The sequence below is a fragment of the Eriocheir sinensis genome, chromosome 51 (assembly GCF_024679095.1).
Source record: "Eriocheir sinensis breed Jianghai 21 chromosome 51, ASM2467909v1, whole genome shotgun sequence".
Taxonomy (NCBI): domain Eukaryota; kingdom Metazoa; phylum Arthropoda; class Malacostraca; order Decapoda; family Varunidae; genus Eriocheir; species Eriocheir sinensis.
Window position 1 is genome coordinate 3,392,867 of NC_066559.1, and position 19,214 is coordinate 3,412,080.

A 19,214-nucleotide genomic window follows, 5' to 3' on the forward strand; every position below is an offset into this window, starting at 1 on the left:
ACCACAACAAAGATAGATCGGCCTGAAAAGAATCTTTAGATGAAACTCCAAAGAGGGAGTAGAGTCTGTAGGAGGGTAGTTTAGAAAGCAAATATTTATGCTAGGCTCTGTTAAAAGCTTTCGATATGTGTAAAGCAACAATTAATGTTTCATCTAAACTGTTAATAGAGGAACTCAAGAAGATCACCAGTTGAACGCCCCTTACGGAATTTGTGCTAGTGATCAAAGAGGTCAGAAGTTGATAGATGCTTAAGAACTTTTTCTGTTGAGGATTGTTTCAAAAGTTTTGGAAAGACAAGAAAGTAAAGCAATAGGAAAGTAGTTTGAAGGATCAGAGCAGTCACCCTTCTAAGGCATAGGCTGTATATAGGCGTACTTCCAGCTGAAAGGACTGGCAGATGTTGAAAGGCAGAGACGATGAGATTGGCCAGGCAGGGTGTCAGAACGAAAGCGTATTTTTTTAAGAAAGAGTTACGTTTAGGAATATGTTATAAGTTAAGGCAATTACGATTTTAAGTTTTAAGTTAATATTATTTAGACTTAAGTCCATGAAGGACTGATGGTGAATTGCCAGTCTTTTTATTTCCCTTATACTCTTGTACCTATTTGTAAACAAATTTTTGCCGCCCCCCTCTCCTTTCTCTCTCTCTCTCTCTCTCTCTCTCTCTCTCTCTCTCTCTCTCTCTCTCTCTCTCTCTCTCTCTCTCTCTCTCTCTCTCTCTCTCTCTCTCTCTCTCTCTCTCTCTCTCTCTCTCTCTCTCTCTCTCTCTCTCTCTCTCTCTCTCTCTCTCTCTCTCTCTTCCCCCCCCCCTCCCCCTGACGGGTCCTCCAGTAATGGCTGGCGTCAGGAAGTTCATGATGGCGTTGTGGGTGCCGGGCTCCGTGACACCATATATGTGCCAGGGGCGGCCGGTGCGGGTTCTGGGGGGGGGGGGGTCCGTGGCGGCGGGGGGGGGGGTCCGGGGTGGGGGTGTCAGTGGTGGTGGAGGTATCCGGTGGTGGTGAGGGTGATGGTGAGGCTCCGTGTGGCGAGGAGGTGAAGACAAGCTGGGAGGTATTGGGGGTGGTTACGATGGGAGTGTGTGGAAGGGTAAAGGTATGGGAGAGAGAGAGAGAGAGAGAGAGAGAGAGAGAGAGAGAGAGAGAGAGAGAGAGAGAGAGAGAGAGAGAGAGAGAGAGAGAGAGAGAGAGAGAGAGAATTAACCTACTGTAAACCCCCAGCAACCAACCCCAAAATAAAAAATAAAAAATGTAGCCTCACACCCCAACCCTTTCACAGGTCTCCATCATGAGCAACTCAGTGGAGGATGAAGGAAGAGCCGGAAGAGGTAGAGGAAGAGCAGAAGACCTTGAGGAGGAGGACGAGGACGAGGAGGAGGAGGAGGAAGAAGTAACGCGTGTGGAGGGAGGAGGAGACAAGTTTGGAGTGAGTCGCGGCCATCACGGTCCGGTGGCGCAGAACCGCATCCCGCCCGGCAACGCCATGGCGGTGATCGACGACATTGTCAAGAACTACCAGAAGGAGCAGAGGAAGAAGAGGAGGAAGCAGCGCAGGAAGCAAAGGCGGGAGGAGAGGAGACGCAGGAAGGGACTTAAGAAGATACGTGAGTAATATCAACCATCCCGCACACACTTCCCGTTTTCTATATAAGGATGAATGGGCCTGTTAGTGATGGACGGACGGAGGGTTTTGACGCGAGTGGTGGTGATCGAGTTCTTGTAGTCAAAGGGGTCACGACAGGACTCGTTACAGTGGGTATAAGTTAGATTAATCAGGTTTAACGAAGATATTCCCAAGAACTAGTTACAAAAAGAGTAGTGTGTAGAGGACGATATTTCAAGACACTTTCGCTTCTCACATCAACTATTTCTAAAGGTCAAAGAAGGGATCCATCGGGTTTTAATGAGTGTTTCTTTAGGCTATTGCTACTGAGGAAGGCTCAAACTTCCACCAGGGTCATAAAACGGCTCCTGGAAATGTCCTCAACTCATACGAAAGCCTTGTCAAATATGTGAACTTGGGCGACGAAATGTTTTAAAATACGAGTCTTATGGTAAATGCCAGCCTACGATAGACACCTTCAAGTAAAGAATAAAGAGGATTGATGTTGGGTTTGCATCAGCCGCCGTGTGAAAGTTGATTGGCTTCCTACATTCTTCAGGTCATATTCATTTAGCTGTTCTTTACTTTCACTCCATCTTAGTCAACCATCTTTCCCTCTCATGTCCAGGGACAGAGTGCACAAACAACGTAGCTTGTAGTGGGATGCCGGACTCCCTTTTTCCTTTCCTCACCTTGGTCCTCCCTCTTCGTCGGTCTGGCTCCCCCTCCCTTTCTCCCTCCCACCTGACCTACAGAAATTTACCTTTACCTAACCGGTACTGACATGCCCCCCGGCCCTCCTCCTTCACTCGCACTCTGTCTCCAGGTCCCCCACGCGACTGCCGGGTGTCTGAGTGGTCCGGGTGGTCGACGTGCAGCAAGACCTGTGGCATTGGGGAGCAGACCAGGGCGCGGATCATCGTCAAGCACGCCCGCCGCGGAGGAAAGGTCTGCCCCGTGCTGGAGGAGACCACGTGGTGCGGCTCCGCGAGGGCCTGCCCCAACAAGATCTACTTCAACTGGACCTAAGGAGGAGGAGAAGACCTTGGTGGGGGCTACAAGGAGAGAGAGTAAGAGAGATGTTTTGGTTAGAGGGCTACAGGAAGAAAGAGAAGGAGGGATAGGTCATGGTTTTGGCTGGGGCTACTGGAAGACAGAAGGGCAAGTCTGATTTGATGCACTTAAGAGGAAAGAGGGGGAAGAAGAGGTATTCGTTAAGGGTTGCAAAGAAAAGAGGCCTTGATTGGAAATTACACAAGAGAATGACGAAAGAAAAGGGGATGAAGAAGAGCTATTGGTCAAGGGCTGCGAAGAAGAGAAGGCTGGGAAAAGTCTTGATTGGAAGTTTCACAAGGGAAAGAGGAAAGGAAAGGGGAGGAAGAAGTCTTGGATGTGAAGTGCAAGATAAGATCGAGGAAATCGGGCGTATCTGAGAGATGAAAGAAGAAAACTATACTTGAGTGAAGAGCCCCAAGAGGAAGGGTCCTTTGCTTGCAGGGAAGGGGTGTGGATGAGTGAGTGCAACCCTCCCCGACTAAGGAAAGAGACGCACAGGAGAGTGAGGCATCAGGCGCCCCAACACCGAGGAATGAGTGCCCTCCTCCAAGCGCCTTCCGAACTGCTCGTCTGCTCCACAGGGATAGAAACTAAAAAAAAAAAAAGCAATTGACAGTGTAGAAATTAATTGATTGTTACGCAGTTATCTTCAATTAATGGATGAAATTGTCTTACTGTACCTGAGGACTTTGTTTGGCTATTTATCTTCGTTGTTGTCCTCTTCTGCCTTCCTTCCTTCCTTTCCCATTAATAAAAAAAATATTCGACTAAAGAAATCAGTCGATATTTACGTAATTATCTCCAAACACTATTTAATGAGATTGCCCTTTCTTCCTTCCTTCCCTTTTCTTTTTTTCCTTCCTTATCCATCCTTCCTTTCTTCTTTTCGTCCTTCCTTTCTTCCCTCCTTTCACCCTTCCTTCCTTACATCCTTCTTTCCTTTCTTTCTGTCTCCGTCGTAGATAACTTCATATTCTTCTTCTTCTTCTTCCTCCTTGTGACTTGTGTGCTCATCTTCCTCCGTCCTATTTTCCTTCCTTCCTTCCATCTTCCATTCATTCATTTATTAATTCATTTTTTTCTGCCCTTATGGATAACTTCATGATTTTCTTCTTGCGACTCGTATTGTACTCAGTCTTCGTTCTCATCTTCCTCCACCCTCGCTCCTTCCTCCACCCTCTCTTTTTTCTTCTCTCCAATCCTTTCTTTCCTTGTCGTGGATTACTTTATGTTCCTCTTCTTCCTCCTTGCGACTCGAATATTTTACTCATAGTCTCCGTTCTCATCTTCCATCGTCTTTCCATCCTTCCTTGCTTCCTTTCCTTTCCCTGTGGAGCAAGACGAGAGAGTGAGTGAAGAAGACCCACCGCCCTCCAGCCACCCAGCCAGCCAGGCCGCCTCCGAGTCTGACATATCAAGAGTCACGCTGCCGCGCCCCCGGAAGCCGCGACCACGTACCACCACCTCGGAACACAGAGTTGGATTGCCCGTCGATGTTCACCGTTATGTTAGTCCGTGTAGAGGAGCAGAGGCGTTGTTGCGGGCACCGTACTGAAGGCGACGAGAGAGAGAGAGAGAGAGAGAGAGAGAGAGAGAGAGAGAGAGAGAGAGAGAGAGAGAGAGAGAGAGAGAGAGAGAGAGAGAGAGACTGCAATACTACCTCCTCTCCTTCGTCATTTTGGTAGCCACTAATTATCCAGAACAACCACCAGTTTATAATAGTCTTACTACCCTTGCCCCAACTGCTGCATTCACTTTAAAATGGACAATTTCCAATCATCGCCGAGTGGCTGAAGACAACCCACCTGCTGCCCTGATGACCACCCATCAACCCGGACTCAAGCAAAACAAGCAAGTGGAATATGAGCCAAACAAGAATGGCGCTACTTTAAAACACTCGTCTGCGCCACTAAAGAATTGGACAGACCAACAGGCTTCATCATAATAGCTTATTGACTCTCTTGGCCAAAACGTAAAAAGAGGAAGGCTAAAGTAACTGACGCATATTAGCCCAAAGCAGCACCAGAATGACGTGAAGAGCAGGAGGTGGACCCAAATTAGTGCTGCTAAGCTAAGTGTTTGGGGTGGACCAGTCTGTCTCTCGGTGGGTGTGTGGGGCGAGGCGCGGAGGGCGAGGGTCAACAAGAGGCTGCTGTTTTCTCTTGTGTTGATCCTCCCTCCTCGCCACGCGTCTGCCTGTCTCTGAATCGTGTGTTGCGTGTGCCCGTGTGTGTGTGTGTGTGTGTGTGTGTGTGTGTGTGTGTGTGTGTGTGTAGGTGCGTGGTTCTGTGTGCCAATAGCAGTAAGAACATATTGCCTCTCAGTAATTTAAACATAGCTAATAATGACCCTTTCCCGCAAGTGTTTGTGTCTGTCCGTCTGTCTGTCTGTCCGTTAGCTTTAGCCTGTATTGGATTTTTAATATTACACACTTACAAGGTCATGATATTAATACCAGTTAAGTTCGCATCAAATCCACGTCTCGGGGGCCACAGGGGGGCAGGCAATTTGGCATGAAGTAGGCGCGGGGAGGGGAAGCGTGGCGCCTTGGGCACACACACACACACACACACATATATATATATATATATATATATATATATATATATATATATATATATATATATATATATATATATATATATATATATTCCAATGGTTAGGGCGCTTGCCTCACAACCGAGAGGTCCCGGGTTCGATTCCGGGTGAAGTGGAGATGGATGGGCAGTGTCCCTTAATCCGTGCCGCCTGCTCACCCAGCACTGAATGGGCACCGGGAGTTGTGTCCCGCCACCCGGGTGTGTGGGTGTGATGAGAGTTCACAGCCAAGATCTTAGATCTTGGTCTCAGCCATACCCAAAGATCCGTGAATATGAGGCTCCAAGCTCTAAACGTGGAGGGTAATGGCTGGTGATCGCGAGGCCAGCACGTGATCAGACTGTGGTGAATGACACACTGTAGGGGAGGTGATGGCCCGGCCCAGCACGTGACATCGGGGACAGAAAGCAAAAGTTGAATAATTTAAGAATATCAAAATTTATTCCCTGTGATGTTTGCACGAAGAAGCATCTTTGTCAGGAAGTGTTAATTCATCTGCACCTTTTCTAATAAAATGTGTTGTGGGTTTAGAACTGATAAAAATAATCAGATAAACATGTGTTTATTAAGGCACTTTACAGTACCAAAAGTAGTATTTCATCATAAGTTCTCGGATACGTTTGTGGCAATGCCTTGCTCTCTAGCCAGTCGTTGCCCTCAGGAGCACACGATGAGTCACACTTGCGTTCATCTTGTTACTCAGAGAACATAATATAACAAAAATACACTACGGAGTTCCTCGGTGTCTTCCTTCAAATACTTCATCAGCCCATCCCTTGCGTGATAAATATATTCCTTTCTTTTCTTTGAATCCTCCACAAAGTCACGCTTGAATATATTCGATTAACTTAAGAAAGAAAAAAAAAAAGAAAAAAGCTCAGTGCTGTGCTTCGCCTCCCCCGCTTCAGGCACACAGGAGCCGCAATGAGCACCCGTCACCCTGACCCTTCGCCCTCCCCCATGCCCTCCCCTGCTCCCCCGCCTGTTGGCCCCCCTGTGAGGTAGTGGCTGTCGTTGTCCCGCCCCCCCTAACCCAGCGTAACACAAGGGACACGCTGCCCGTGGCTGCCGCACAGGAAAAAAAAAGTAACAAAGCTAAAACTATAATGGTGTAAATAATTTGTACATAGACTTTAATTTTTGTTCTGGAAGGCAGCAATTCGGAGGTTGTACTGGAGGTGTTGCTTGGCTCTGCAATGGATCTTGGTTTTCTCTTTTGTTTTTCAGCGAGAGGAAGGTAAACTGTGTCAAATTATTAGTGATTCTCTTTGTTTATTTATTTCAGTTACTCCTCGAAAACTTTATTAAAGCTGTGAAGTTTTTTTTTTCATGGGTAATTTCTTCAGTTTATTTTTAAGGGCGGATTTTCAGAGTTACCTCACTAATATTCTTAACACGACGCGGCTCGGATTCAAGAAAACGTCAGTAATAACACGAACGAGCCACATTTTATGCCATACTTTATTCTTTTAGTTCTCGCTAGACGTTAATTTAAGGAGCTTTAACATATCACGCGTATCTCGTTATGCTTTTAAAGATTATATAAAAAAGAAGTATTTGCTGTTCCACTATTGATCACGGTTCTGAGGTCTGTTGATTTGTTTCGCAGTGTCGGAAGAAGTCGAGAGAGGAAATGTCGGAGGGTAGTTGACTTGGATTTTATAACATTTCACTTTCCTTTTCCCTTGTGTGTAGAGCAGCTTGGCCATAACACTTCATATTGTCTCTGTTTTATAGGGAACATATACTTGAGTGTGTTAATTAACGACACATCACATGCATACATAATATATTAAATGTTTATAATGTGATACAAATATGCTTGGTGTAATGTCATATCATAAAGAGTAACGATGATGTATGTCTCATAAATATAATAAAATTGGTGTCGTCTACAGGTGTTCAACTCTTTAATTACCTCACCTGAAGTTCCTCCTTACGCCTGCACATCCTCACTTGACGACCTGACCTCACCTGACCTCACCTGACCTCACCCATCCACCTTCACCCCTTCATCCCTTTTCTTCTTTTTTCACCTGTCACGTTCTTCCTCCTTCACTTTGCTTCATCAGTGCTCCATTTTCCTTTCCTTCTTCTTCCTACCTGCAGTTTTAAACACTTGCACACTTACACATTTTGTCCTGCTTCACGACATGCATCACACTTTCACCCCTTGCTTACCTGTTCCTACACCTGCACACTTCAGCTTCTTCACAGCCGCTTCTTCTGCCTCATCAACACACCTCCACACCCTCATCTTTAATCCTGTCTCACCTGGCCCCACCCTTTCACCCTAGGCCCTCACCTGTTTCCTTTCATCTCAAGATATAAATAAATTGCTTCACCCCACCGACCTTTGCGTCCCTCACCTCCCTCTACCCTACCTGGCCCCACCCATACTCTCCTACGCCCTCATCCCTTTCTTTCCTCACCTCGTCGTCTTTCGCCCCACCCTCCCTTCCTCACACCTCCCACATCCCTAATTATCCTCTCTATCCCGCCTTGCCTCACCCATACTCCCCACACCCTCATCTCTCTCCCTCACCCGCCGCCCCAAGGCAAAGGACAGTATTAATAATTAACGTTCGGGCATCATGTACAGAGTTGCTGGTTGGTGATTTGTTTCGGAATTTTGAGGTCGAGGCTACGCGAGTCGCCAGTCCGAGTCATTTGCTTCGTAAGTGAGCCAGTAGAGCTTCTGCCTTGGCGGTGCCCGGAGGTGTGAATGTGGCGAGGCGCGGGGCGGGGTTAGAGGACATCCCTGGTGATACTTACGTGTTTTATATGACCAAACTGCTGCTTGCCATTGAAACATCGCCGGGAGGCTAAAAGTGAAGTGCCAGGAGCAAGGGAATAGGTGAGGTTGCCGGAGCCATGCTTACGAGGCCTGTGTGTGTCATGTTCATGGTGGTGGTGATGGCGGCGACGGCTCCTCCTGGCCTGAAGGGCGCCACTGGCCGTAACCCTCACACGCTGGCCTGCACCTCAAGCGACAACGAGGGGCAGGTGAGGGATGAGAGTAGTACGAGCTTCCCCGAGCCTGTCAGCGTGGAGGCGAGCACCGTCCCGTGCCCCGCAGACCGCCACGCGGGGGGCAGCACCCAAGTCGAAGCAGGTCACTCGGCGGCGCAGCAGGAGGAGGCAGAACTCAAAGAACTGACCAGCATCTTGAAGGACCTTGGCTTAGGAGTCGGACTTTCGCAGCAAGACTTGGCCAGGTCAGGAGTGCTTGTGCAGGTCCTGAAGAAAGTAAGGAGCGAGGGCTTAGCCGGCCAGGTCATGGGACGCCGCGGGGCTGCCGGGGCGGGCGACGGAAGGAACGAGAACGCCGTGAGGGACGTGGACGACCCCCTAGGTAAGGATGCTGTAGGTGGTGGTGGCGATGCGTGGCTGTAATAGGCAGACTCGTGCAGAGGAGAGGGTGGAGTACATCCTGTCCTATTATACTTTACGTCCCTTTCACTAAGCTGTTGCATATATACATTCTAAACATATAGATATTATCACGTAAAAAGGAAAAAAATATATAGATTCGCAAGATGTTAGTGAGAAGAGTATCGCATGTGTTCTTCTTCTTTTGACCTGTAACGCTTTGTATCGCTTCTTAGGTCCTCCTCCTCTCGTTCCTCCCTTCTTATTCACACACCTTTTAACACGTGGCTGGGACAGAGGACAGCATGGGCACCAGCAAGCACGGGTGGCCTGAGGGAGTTTATTATTTTTCTTTCCCTTTACATAGACGATCGGGCGATAAAAACATAAGCAGACGTCATGGAAATATGTACTGGCAATACTTGCTACTCCAATCAAATCTAGTATAATCATATTTGTCAACAATATCAATTGAAATATACCATTGTAATATTAATACTAATTAATGATATATATAACCGAGGGTTGTTGCATACGCTGAGGCAAGTCTACATGCTTTTAGTGAGTTAGGTTACTCTTCTTTAGGTCAAGTTAGGCATTCGGGATTGGTTAGTATATGAAAAAGAGGGGAGCGGAGGATTTCCCAGGGTAGAAAAGGGGGTAAGAGTGTAAGGACTGGACAGGAGTGGGGTAAGGGGGGGGCAAAGGGGATGATTATATTTCCTTGGTTTTGGGAAATTCCCTCCACGGAGAAACTGGATTTCCCACAGGGGAGGGAGGAGGAAGAGGAGACAAAAGATGCGGAGGTGCTGTCCCTGTCCATGCCCCAAAAGTAGTAGTGGTGAGTTGTGGGCGTTCGTCAGGGCGGGAAAGGGAGAGGACAAGTGGGCGAGACATTCAGAGAGGGCGTGGAAAAAGGAGAACGGAGAGGCTGCAGCTGAACTACCCAGTTAACGCATTACTTCCTTACTTCACATCACCTTATCTACAATACTCATCTTTATATCATTCTGTCCTTCACCCAGTATTTCACACCATTCACTTTATCTGCCGTCATCATCATCGCCCCTTCTCCCTACCCTAACACCGCTAATCACTTCCCCTACTCCACCCCCTCCCCCTCACCAACCCAGCAACTGCCTCGCCCATTCACTTTCACTTTTCCTCTCCCCGCTTACACGCTATCATCACCCTGCTCCTCCTCTTCTATACTTTACCGCATTCCCCTCCAATCATAATACCTTTCCTTGTAGTTCTGCTTCTGCTCCTCCCACGCGCTACCTTTCCATCTCCTCCCTTTCGTATTTATCTTCCCTATACTTCGTCTCCTCACATATTCCTTTACACATCTCTCATCACCATCGCCCCCACGTATTTCACAATCAATGAACTTTAATTTGTCAACATTTCATCAAACCAGTGGAGAGAACACGAACAAAATCGTCACAAAAATTATGAGCATAGGTGCATTTGTTTTCATAACCTGGTTGTGTTTGCCATGGAAAGAAGTATAATGATATCTCCACGCCTCCGCCTTTAGTACGTCTATTGTATCTCTAAGTCACATAATATTCATAAGTATTTGTTTCAGGTATCTAAATAAGGGTATACATTTTCTACAAGCGATTTAGGCTTGGTCACGTGGAATATGGGAGTGTCAGCCTCTGGCCTAAACCCCAGACAGGTGCAATAATTGGTGTTGTCGAGTCAGGTCAGGTGATAAGGCGGGTCAGATTAACTATAGTGACCGTTTGTTTCTGGATTGCCTCTAAATGGTATCAATTAAAATCTTAAGGCTGGATGCTGGACTATTCCGTAAGTGTGTCTTGGTCCCATGGTAAAGAAAAGGAATGTCTTATAATTATGTGATGTGCTCGCTGTCTTGCCCACGTGGTTGTGGCCGTATTCTCAAACGTTTTCTGCTCTCAACACATTTCCAGAGACCACAAAAGAAAATTAGCCGGGTTTTGAAGTGTTTTTCACGTTCATGGTGCAAAAGCCATAATACACTCACTAAATTTATAAGAAAAAAATACCCATGGAAATACCTACAACCTTTACTAAACATAAAACATAAAACATAGGGAAACTGCAAGAGGCCGTTTAGCCTACACAAGGCAGCTCCAGAATCCCCCCACTACTCACGATGGGTGAGGTGTAGTTTCAGGGGTTACAGGTAGAGGCTTGATCCTCGTTTACCATCGGTACGGGCGTACGCTCCAGCACCCTGTCTCCTTACTGCACCCACACCTCACTGCCACCTGTCATCTCGTCCATGTCTATCCAGTCTACTCTTAAAACAAGCTATCGTCCCTGCACTAACTATGTGATTGCTGAGTTCATTCCATTCCCCCACCACCCTATTACTAAACCAATGCTTGCCTATATCTCTCCTAAATCTGTACTTTTCTAATTTAAATCCAATACTGCGTGTTTTATCCTGCTGGCTAATTTTCAGTACTTTACTTATATCGCCTTTATTGAAACTCTTGACCCATTTGAATACTTCTATCAGATCTCCCCGCACTCTTTGTCTTTCTAGTGAATGTAAGTTTAGATGTTTCAGCCTATCTTGATATGGGAGGTTCCTCAGCCCCGAAATGTTTGAGAATACGGGCGTGTCTGGGAGTCCCTGGCCACCATGTTAATTAATGAAGTAATGTCTGTCTCCGGGAGTGTGCAGGGTGCGGCCTCAAGCGAGCGGAGCCGCGGATTCTGGGCGGGCACGTGTCCCAGGCGGGGGCGTGGCCATGGCTGGTGGCGATGGTCCACGCGCCCTCCGGCCGGGCCTTCTGCGGCGCCTCGCTCATCAACAGCCGCTTCCTTATCACCGCCGGACACTGCGCCGCCCTGTGAGTCACCTGCCGCATGACCTCCCTCCCTTCCTCCCTCCCTCCCTTCCTTCCTTCCTGTCTCGCCCTTGTGTACTGTGGCCTACTCACTCAAAATTCAGTAATTCAATCTATTTATGCTACTACTATTACCACCACTACTTGTATTATTACTTATGTCATTAATTATGTTAAAATCATCATGATATTAATATTTATATAATAATAAGAGTATAATAGCATGTATAACAACAACTACTACTACTACAACAATTACTACTATACTACTACTACTTCTTTTACTACAAATTACTAATATGCTACTACTACTACTACGACTAGAATTAATACTCTAATAATTATGATAGTAGTAGTAGTAGTAGTAATAGTAGCAGTCTAGTAGTAGTAGTATCAGAAGTTGTTACTACAACATTAATCTTAATTGTCAATACCTCTCCATCAAAGCGCATTTCTGTCAACCGCTACCTCCTCCCCTCCATGGAAGACTTTATTTTCTTTCCTTGTTATCATCCGTGTCCATCTTTCCTCAGTGTTTCATTCAGCCGCTACGGACACTGTCTAGCAAGACATTTCTCACCAATCTTTCCTCCCTCCACCCTCAGCCTGTCCCCCACCCCTTCTTCGTCTGATCCCCTTCCCCCTCTCCAGGCTGCCGATTCACCTGCTGGAGGTGTGGCTGGGGAGTCACGACCTCTCACACTTCCTGGAGGAGGGCCGCATGGTGAGGACAGTCTCGAAGATCATCATCCATGAGGAATTCCACAGCAGGAGCCTAAGGAATGACATCGCCCTGCTGCGCCTCGCCGAGCCTGTCCGATCCTCCTACGCCGTGCGTCCAATCTGCCTCCCTCCAAACCGTGAGTCTTGCGTCTTGGGCCATATTCTACTGGCGCTCTTGCACACTCCTTGTGACTTTTTTTCAGTTTTTATTTTAAAGATCAATATATATTTATATTCCCTATGCTGTGGTACTTTCTGTAAATCTGCACTGCTTACCTTCTTCCTACTTCATTGTGACGCGGTGCGGTGGTTCAGTTCCAATGTGAACTCTTAACGGCATTTACTTTTTCACGGTGTGGTTTGGTTTTAATTCACTCCATTTGTAGTACATTCTTGCATTTTATCCTTGCTTTCAGTCCATCGTCTTCTATGTTAATATTGTTTTGTTCTAAATTTACAGTACCTACATATGGTTTCATCTCAATTTTTACTTTACCTGTATACTCGCAGTCGTTACCCGTTACCTCTACGTTACTCAAGTGTTCGTCGTGCTCTTGACATGCAATCATTGGACATCATGAAGTGCTTCCGGTGTCAATGTAATGCCTCGTCCTTTTCAGGGACGTTCGACACCGGGCTGGCGGCGGGGAACGACAGCAGCACGGGCGTAGTGGCGGGCTGGGGCCTCACCAAGGAGGACGGCAAGCCCTCCAGCCGAGTCATGGAGGTGAGTGAGGGATGGGGAGGCTGTGTGTGTGTGTGTGTGTGCTGTCAGCCTTTGTTTATTCAGCTTCAGGCCTGCCTCTTCCTGTGTCCTTGTTGGGCTAATAACTGAACTCTTAAATGTTGCACCATTTTTGTTTAGTATAGTAATTATGTCCAACAGAGAAGCGTGCAAAACTGCTGATTAAGTGATAAACGTGTTTCTTATTATTAAAGTAAAGGTAAAGTTGGAGACACGTTATTGCCCATGAGTGTGGTGGGTGGGCACCCATTACCCCGGGACACAAGGCAAGCATATCATCCGGGTTACCACAGTTAACCTTGCCTGGGTATCGACCACCCAGTAAGGGATGATAAATAGCTGGGTGGGCTGCGCGTCAATTGGTTAGGCCGGGATTCCAACCCTGACCCGCAGATTCGTAGCTAGGCGTGCTAACCTCTACACCACTGAAGCGTTAGTAGTGTTTAGTAAAGCTATAAAACAAAAGCATGAAAACTTGATCTTGTGGGCAATGGAAGGGGAACGCTATTAGTCGTCACTGGTGGGTTATGGAAGCACAGAAACAACAGAGACGGTGATCCGGTGCTTTGTTTTCGAGTGGCTGTTCGGACGCACTAACCAGCCAGGGGAGGGGAGTGAAAAAATGTGTGGGAAGGGACATTCTTTATTGCCAATGCTGTCAAGAAAACACAAACAATAGACCCATTGCTCCGGCGTTTAGTACGTGTCAGTTCGGGCGCACACCACCACACAGGAAGGGGAAAGAGATAATGCTTCATATCTAAAACGTATCGGGCGCCCATTACAACCACAAACAAGATTAACGGGGGTTTCAAGGTGATTTTTCCCGTTCAAGATGCAGAAGTTGTATTTGACTATCATTAGGATCACAAGACAGTCCATGAAAATCCCAGCCGCTTCTACGAGAGACTTTTCTAAACAGACGAACTGAGGTGCCGATGCATTTGAGAATACGGGCCAATGTTAGGAACCAAGGAAAGAGTTGAGGAAGCGGCAATCAGGACACAATATACGCTTATCCACACGCCGTCAATGATATGAAAACTGAAACTACTAATTACGTTGCTCAGAAGCTTCGAACAAGTGTCTATTCGAACGCAACAACCCAGCCAGGAATAAAAAATAAAAAAAAATACAAGGAGTGGAGTGGACGGCAACATCATACGTCCATAAACATCCTATTAGTATATATTAGGTTATGTGGCTAGTTTGGCCATTCTATTTCATTTTTGTGGCGGTTAGTTAAATGTGTCGGATTTTCAGAGTTAAGTCGACAATAACAAAATCCGTCGAAAAATGAGATATAAAAAATCAACGAAACCAACTAACCATGCCTTGAAAACGAGTCAAAGAGGACAAATCCGCAACAGTGGTGATAATGAAGGTTGATACGACGTTTAAAAAAGCATGCGTAGGACAGCGAGTGTGTGAGGGAAGATTGTTGTGAGAATGGCCATGTAACAGGTGGTGAGGGCGGGTTGTCGGGCCCGGCCAGGTGAGACAGGTGACGCTGGGTAGGCCTGTTAGGCTAATCAGTCAGCTCTTGGGCCTATTTATGCTAGTCCTCCTCTACCTATTACCCCCTCTATCCATATACCACCCTACCTGTCCTGTCCTTCCCTCCCTCCTTATAACTGCCTACCTAGACCTTCTTCTTCTTCTTCTTTTGGCCTGTAACGCTTTGTATCGCTTCTTAGGTCCTCCTCCTCTCGTTCCTCCCTTCTTATTCACACACCTTCCTTTTCAGTGTTATGTTATTTTCTAACCTGAAATAGTCACTTATCTCCACTTATTACCTCCCTCTGTCCTTGCCCCCATCCTCCCTCACTAACTATGCTTCCCTCCCTTCTTCCACGACTACACCCCCCTCCCTCCCTCCCTGGCTATGTCGCTATATCCCCCTCCCCCCTCCCTTCTTCCATAACTATTCCTCTCTCCTTTCCTCATTCCTTGCCTTCCCTTCCTCCTACACCATATATACGTTATTACCTCGGTACCAAGATTACCCTCTTCTCTATCCCTACATCTCTCCCCATCTTACCTCACACTTCATCCTCTCCGTACTTCCTGTCTTCCTTCTCCTTCTCATCTAAAACCCGGCGCTGTATCTATTCTTATAATTTGGTTCCTTCGCTTTTTATCACGATTGCTAACATATAATCCTATCTCCGAATTGGATTTTTGTTGTTGTTATTATTATTATTATTTCTCTAGGATAGTTATCAAGTGTCCCCTCTCCCCTATTCATTTCGCTTTTCCTCCCTCTTCTTACACATACCCTTTAACCCCTCTTTCCCTTTCTTACCTAAACATTTCCCTTGCCCGTGTACCCCTCTATTTCCTTTCCCCTTTCCTCCCCCTCCCTCTCTCCATCTGACCCCTGACCTGATGTTCCTTTCCATTTCCTGCACTCCCCTTCTTTTCCCTTTCCTCTTTTTTTTTCCTTACCGTTCCACCTCATTACCATATATTCCATTTCCTTCATTCCCTTTCCCGCCCTCATCTACCCTACCTTTCGTTTCCCTTCCAATTGATTACCATATATTCTCTTCCATTTCCCACACCTCCCCTTTCCTCCTCTATCCCACCCACAACTCTCCTACCCTTCAACTCCCTTTCATTTCATATATATTTCCTTTTCGCTTCACCTCATTTCATTTCCTGCACTCCCCTTCCCTCCTGTACCCCATCCTCATCTCTCATACCCTTCAACTCCATTTTTGTTTTTCCTTTCCGTTCCGTCTCATTCCCCAGACTGTTTTTCCTTCCTTATTACACCGACCCATCCTGAGCAACTGTTCCGTATTGACCACGATCATACTAAGAAAAGGGATTATAATAGTCAACGTTGCAAACTCGTCTATCTATACTTAGAAAAATAAAGGACAAATGGGGAGAAGGATAAGGTCTTCGCATTCCCCTCCTTTCCTTACGCCTTTCATGCACTCACAAGCTCCTTCACTCCTCTAATAATATACTACCTCCTCCCTCTCATTCCCTCATGTCTAAATCCCATAATAACCGTTACACACACACACACACACACACACACACACACACACACACACACACACACACACACACACTCCCTTTTCATCACCCACGCCCTTCTTCCCCTCCCCTTCATCGTACACACCTTTGCCACTCCCACATCCACCCGCTCCCATTTCTCCTCCCACACCTTAATTGGCCCCTACCTCACCCTCCCCAGCCACACCTTGCTCCTTCCCCTCTCACCTAAGCTCCCCACCTCTCCCACCATACTTCCTTCTACCCCTTATTTTTCATCACCTGGTGTAGGACTATTTCCGCTCTGGGCGTTTCTCTACTGACATTTTCCCCCTTGACAAATTCCCCCATGGACGTATTCCCCTCTGGACATTTCCTCGCTTGTATACAGATAGTTCTGGATTCAACTGGCCCGGTGCTAATTTAATGCCTGATTTTTTTTTTTTTATGCCGTATTAATTAGTCTTTGGGAACTCAACTGTGGCTGATAGGTATCTTTTCTGACCCGTTTTTCGCGGCGTGGTTAGTTGATTTTGTTTATTATTTATATAACTTTTTTTTACGGCTGAGATTGTAAAATGTCGACTTAACTCTGAAAATCAAACATGTCTAACTAACTCCGTCCCGAAAATGGATTGATAAAGCCAGACTATCCACATAACTTAAATATACACTAACGATGTCTAAATAATCTGGCGTTTAGTGGAGGTTGCATAGGGGTTGAATATTAGAAGTTTTAATTTACCCTTCGTTGGTCGGAGGGAGCCCAGAACCTCTTTTTCTTCATATAGTTCTGGGATGCATCTGGACCTCCGTGCCAAATTTGAAAAAAAGATCCTTTTAGACACGATCAAACATTTTACTGTCAATTATAAAGAATGGAAAATGTCTGGAGAGGGGAAATATCCAGGGAGGAATATGACCTCCACCTTCATCACAACCCAAATAACCCTTTCCCACCTAAACGCTCCTCTTCCAGTTCCCTCCAACCACTTAGGCGTGATCATTCTCATCACCCCCACTACACCCTCACCGCGGAGATGACACAGCTGTCCCCCACCCCATACCTTTCCCTCACCTCAACACCGTGCACCCCGCCTTGCCCCACCCCTACGCACTACACCCTCAACCCACCTTTCTCTCGCCTTATTCACACATTAATTCCCTCCCAACAGCTTTACCACCAGTCAATTGTCTGCCACCTTGCTTCCACCTCCACCCACCTTCCCCGGCCCCCACAGCTTCATCACCTGTCAATTACCTCCCCTCAGGTGCGCCTCCCCTTCCTGAAAGTGAGCAAGTGTCGCGACCTTTACGAGTCCATTAATCCAGTGAGTGACTACATGCTCTGCACCTTCTACAACGCCTCCAGCGGCATCAAGGACGCCTGCAAGGTAAGGTGACTGCGGTGAGCAGTATCGGAGTGAGGACCCTATCATAACCCAGCAGTAAGGTACACAATAGGACAACATCCGCTCCTCGCGTTAGTGTTCTCAAGTCAGATTAATTAACAAGGTGCGGCGGCCAAATGTTGAAGCGCGTGAAATTAGCCAAAACTTTTTTGTCTAAAATGCATTGCGCTCATTGTGATTTAACTCAGTCATTATGAATCATATTAGTAAGCTGGAAGAAAGACAGGCGTTGCAATCGTTTCTGTAATAGAGGGTTTCTTATATTCAAGATAGAGGTCAGTTTGGGCAGCCCCCCCTTGGCGGAGGAAGGGAGGCTACTTTTAGACTAGATCTGGTAATGAGGTACCAGGTGAAAACGTTCCTTCCTCTCAAGTCCGCCCCTATTCTCAAAGAGGCTTCTATTGACCCTCCTTGGCTACCCTCCCACATGAGAGGGGGAGGAGTAGCTCTGATTCACCGTTCACCGCGTGGCCAAGCTGGGTGTGCCCAAACCATGGCCCAAACACTCACATATTTAATGTCTATAAGCCTCGTAAACACTGGCCTTACGTTCTCGCCTTCAAATTACTGAAGATGGTGGTAGTGGTCACTGAAGACATTTGATAAAACAAAGCTTTCGTCTGCCAAGTTTGGGTTTTATTCTCGTCAAGAAAATATTGTGTCATTGTGAGCATCTCAATCAAGCACCAAGGCAGCGGAGCCTAAATGGGACTTCTCGTTAACTGTCAAATGATAACACCCAGCCGCTATATGGAGCTTATGGACAACTCGGAAAGACTCATTGCTTACACTTGGTTGCCGCATAACAAGGTCGATAACGAGTTTATAGTTTAGACTTTAGACGATATCATCGGTTTGGCGATACATTATTTCCTGTTACTTTTTTTCCGAGTAACATTTTCTTAGAATCCTCTACAGCAATAGTTGTTTGTTTTATTATTGTGATGGCGCTCCGCAGGGCGACTCCGGCGGACCGCTGGTGGTGGAGGGCGCGGACGGGCGGTGGGTGCAGGCAGGCGTGGTGAGCTTCGGCTACGGGTGCGGGCGGCGCGGCTACCCGGGCGTGTACACCAGGCTGTCCCGCTACCTGCTGTGGGTGTACGTCAAGATCTTGGCGGCGGAGACGGCACCCAAAGACGAGAGCTAGCGTGTGTGTGTGTGAAATATTATCATTTGTGTAATATTACGAAAGCGTAACTTGTTATTTTTATACTGTGTATATGTTTCTTTTTACATACTAAAATTATTTATATTGTGCTCTGTGATCCTCCGCTTCGGAAACTTTATTTTAGATACCATTAAAGTTAGCCTTTTACGTTAGTGTTATGGAAGTGAATTCATTAGAACGTTTACTTACTCTTTGTGTGCTTTGTCCTGTTTTGATATTGCTTCTGCTTGATCTCCATTACACACATCACGGCAGCACCAACAGGGACGTGACAGGTAAGCCACAAAGCCTTCCCTACAACTGATAACATATCGTTGCCCAAGTTCACATATTTGACAAGGCTTTCACATTTCCAGCAGTAGTTTTATGACCCTGGTGGTAGTGTGACCCTTCCTCTGTACATACAAAGTGATTTTTTTCCTTCTCATTTATATATATATATATATATATATATATATATATATATAATATATATATATATATAAATATATATATATATATATATATATATATATATATATATATATATATATATCTATATATATAAACTTTGCATTCCTCTCTCTCTCTCTCTCTCTCTCATGACCTCAATGAAAATACTTCACCATACCTTATAAACAATCTGTACAGTAAATTTTGCCCCCAATGTTTTAATGATGAAGTCAAGTGATCAACAAGA

General features: G+C 46.3%; 2 protein-coding genes across 6 annotated transcripts in view; both read left to right on the forward strand.

Annotated features, from left to right (window-relative positions):
* Window positions 1-4,308, forward strand: part of LOC126982542 (spondin-1-like) — a 42,891-nt gene extending 38,583 nt beyond the window's left edge. For all 4 annotated transcript variants that reach the window (XM_050834682.1, XM_050834684.1, XM_050834683.1 and 1 more), the window contains 2 exons: window positions 1,280-1,604; window positions 2,430-4,308. In XM_050834682.1, coding sequence (XP_050690639.1) covers window positions 1,280-1,604; window positions 2,430-2,632 — 528 coding nt within the window. In that variant the 3' untranslated portion in view covers window positions 2,633-4,308. The remainder of the gene's footprint in view (window positions 1-1,279; window positions 1,605-2,429) is intronic.
* Window positions 4,309-7,828: 3,520 nt separating this feature from the next.
* LOC126982543 (trypsin-1-like) lies at window positions 7,829-18,724 on the forward strand. Of its 2 annotated transcripts, none has more exons than XM_050834687.1 (6): window positions 7,829-8,612; window positions 11,313-11,481; window positions 12,130-12,338; window positions 12,822-12,928; window positions 17,227-17,349; window positions 18,326-18,724. In XM_050834687.1, the coding sequence occupies exons 1-6, from the start codon at window positions 8,132-8,134 to the stop codon at window positions 18,512-18,514; spliced, it is 1,278 nt and encodes a 425-aa protein (XP_050690644.1). In that variant the 5' UTR covers window positions 7,829-8,131; the 3' UTR covers window positions 18,515-18,724. The 2 variants fall into 2 exon arrangements, with proteins under 2 accessions (XP_050690644.1, XP_050690645.1); XM_050834688.1 differs by having other exon boundaries at window positions 8,470-8,612; window positions 11,306-11,481.
* Window positions 18,725-19,214: the final 490 nt, after the last annotated feature.

Bases quoted from the DNA above. Each gene is read 5' to 3' on its own strand.
- LOC126982543 (XM_050834687.1), top strand. From the start codon at position 8,132: ATGCTTACGAGGCCTGTGTGTGTCATGTTCATGGTGGTGGTGATGGCG. The intron at 11,482-12,129 runs GTGAGTCACCTG...CCCCCTCTCCAG, and splicing joins GCCGGACACTGCGCCGCCCT to GCTGCCGATTCACCTGCTGG. The intron at 17,350-18,325 runs GTAAGGTGACTG...GGCGCTCCGCAG, and splicing joins GCATCAAGGACGCCTGCAAG to GGCGACTCCGGCGGACCGCT.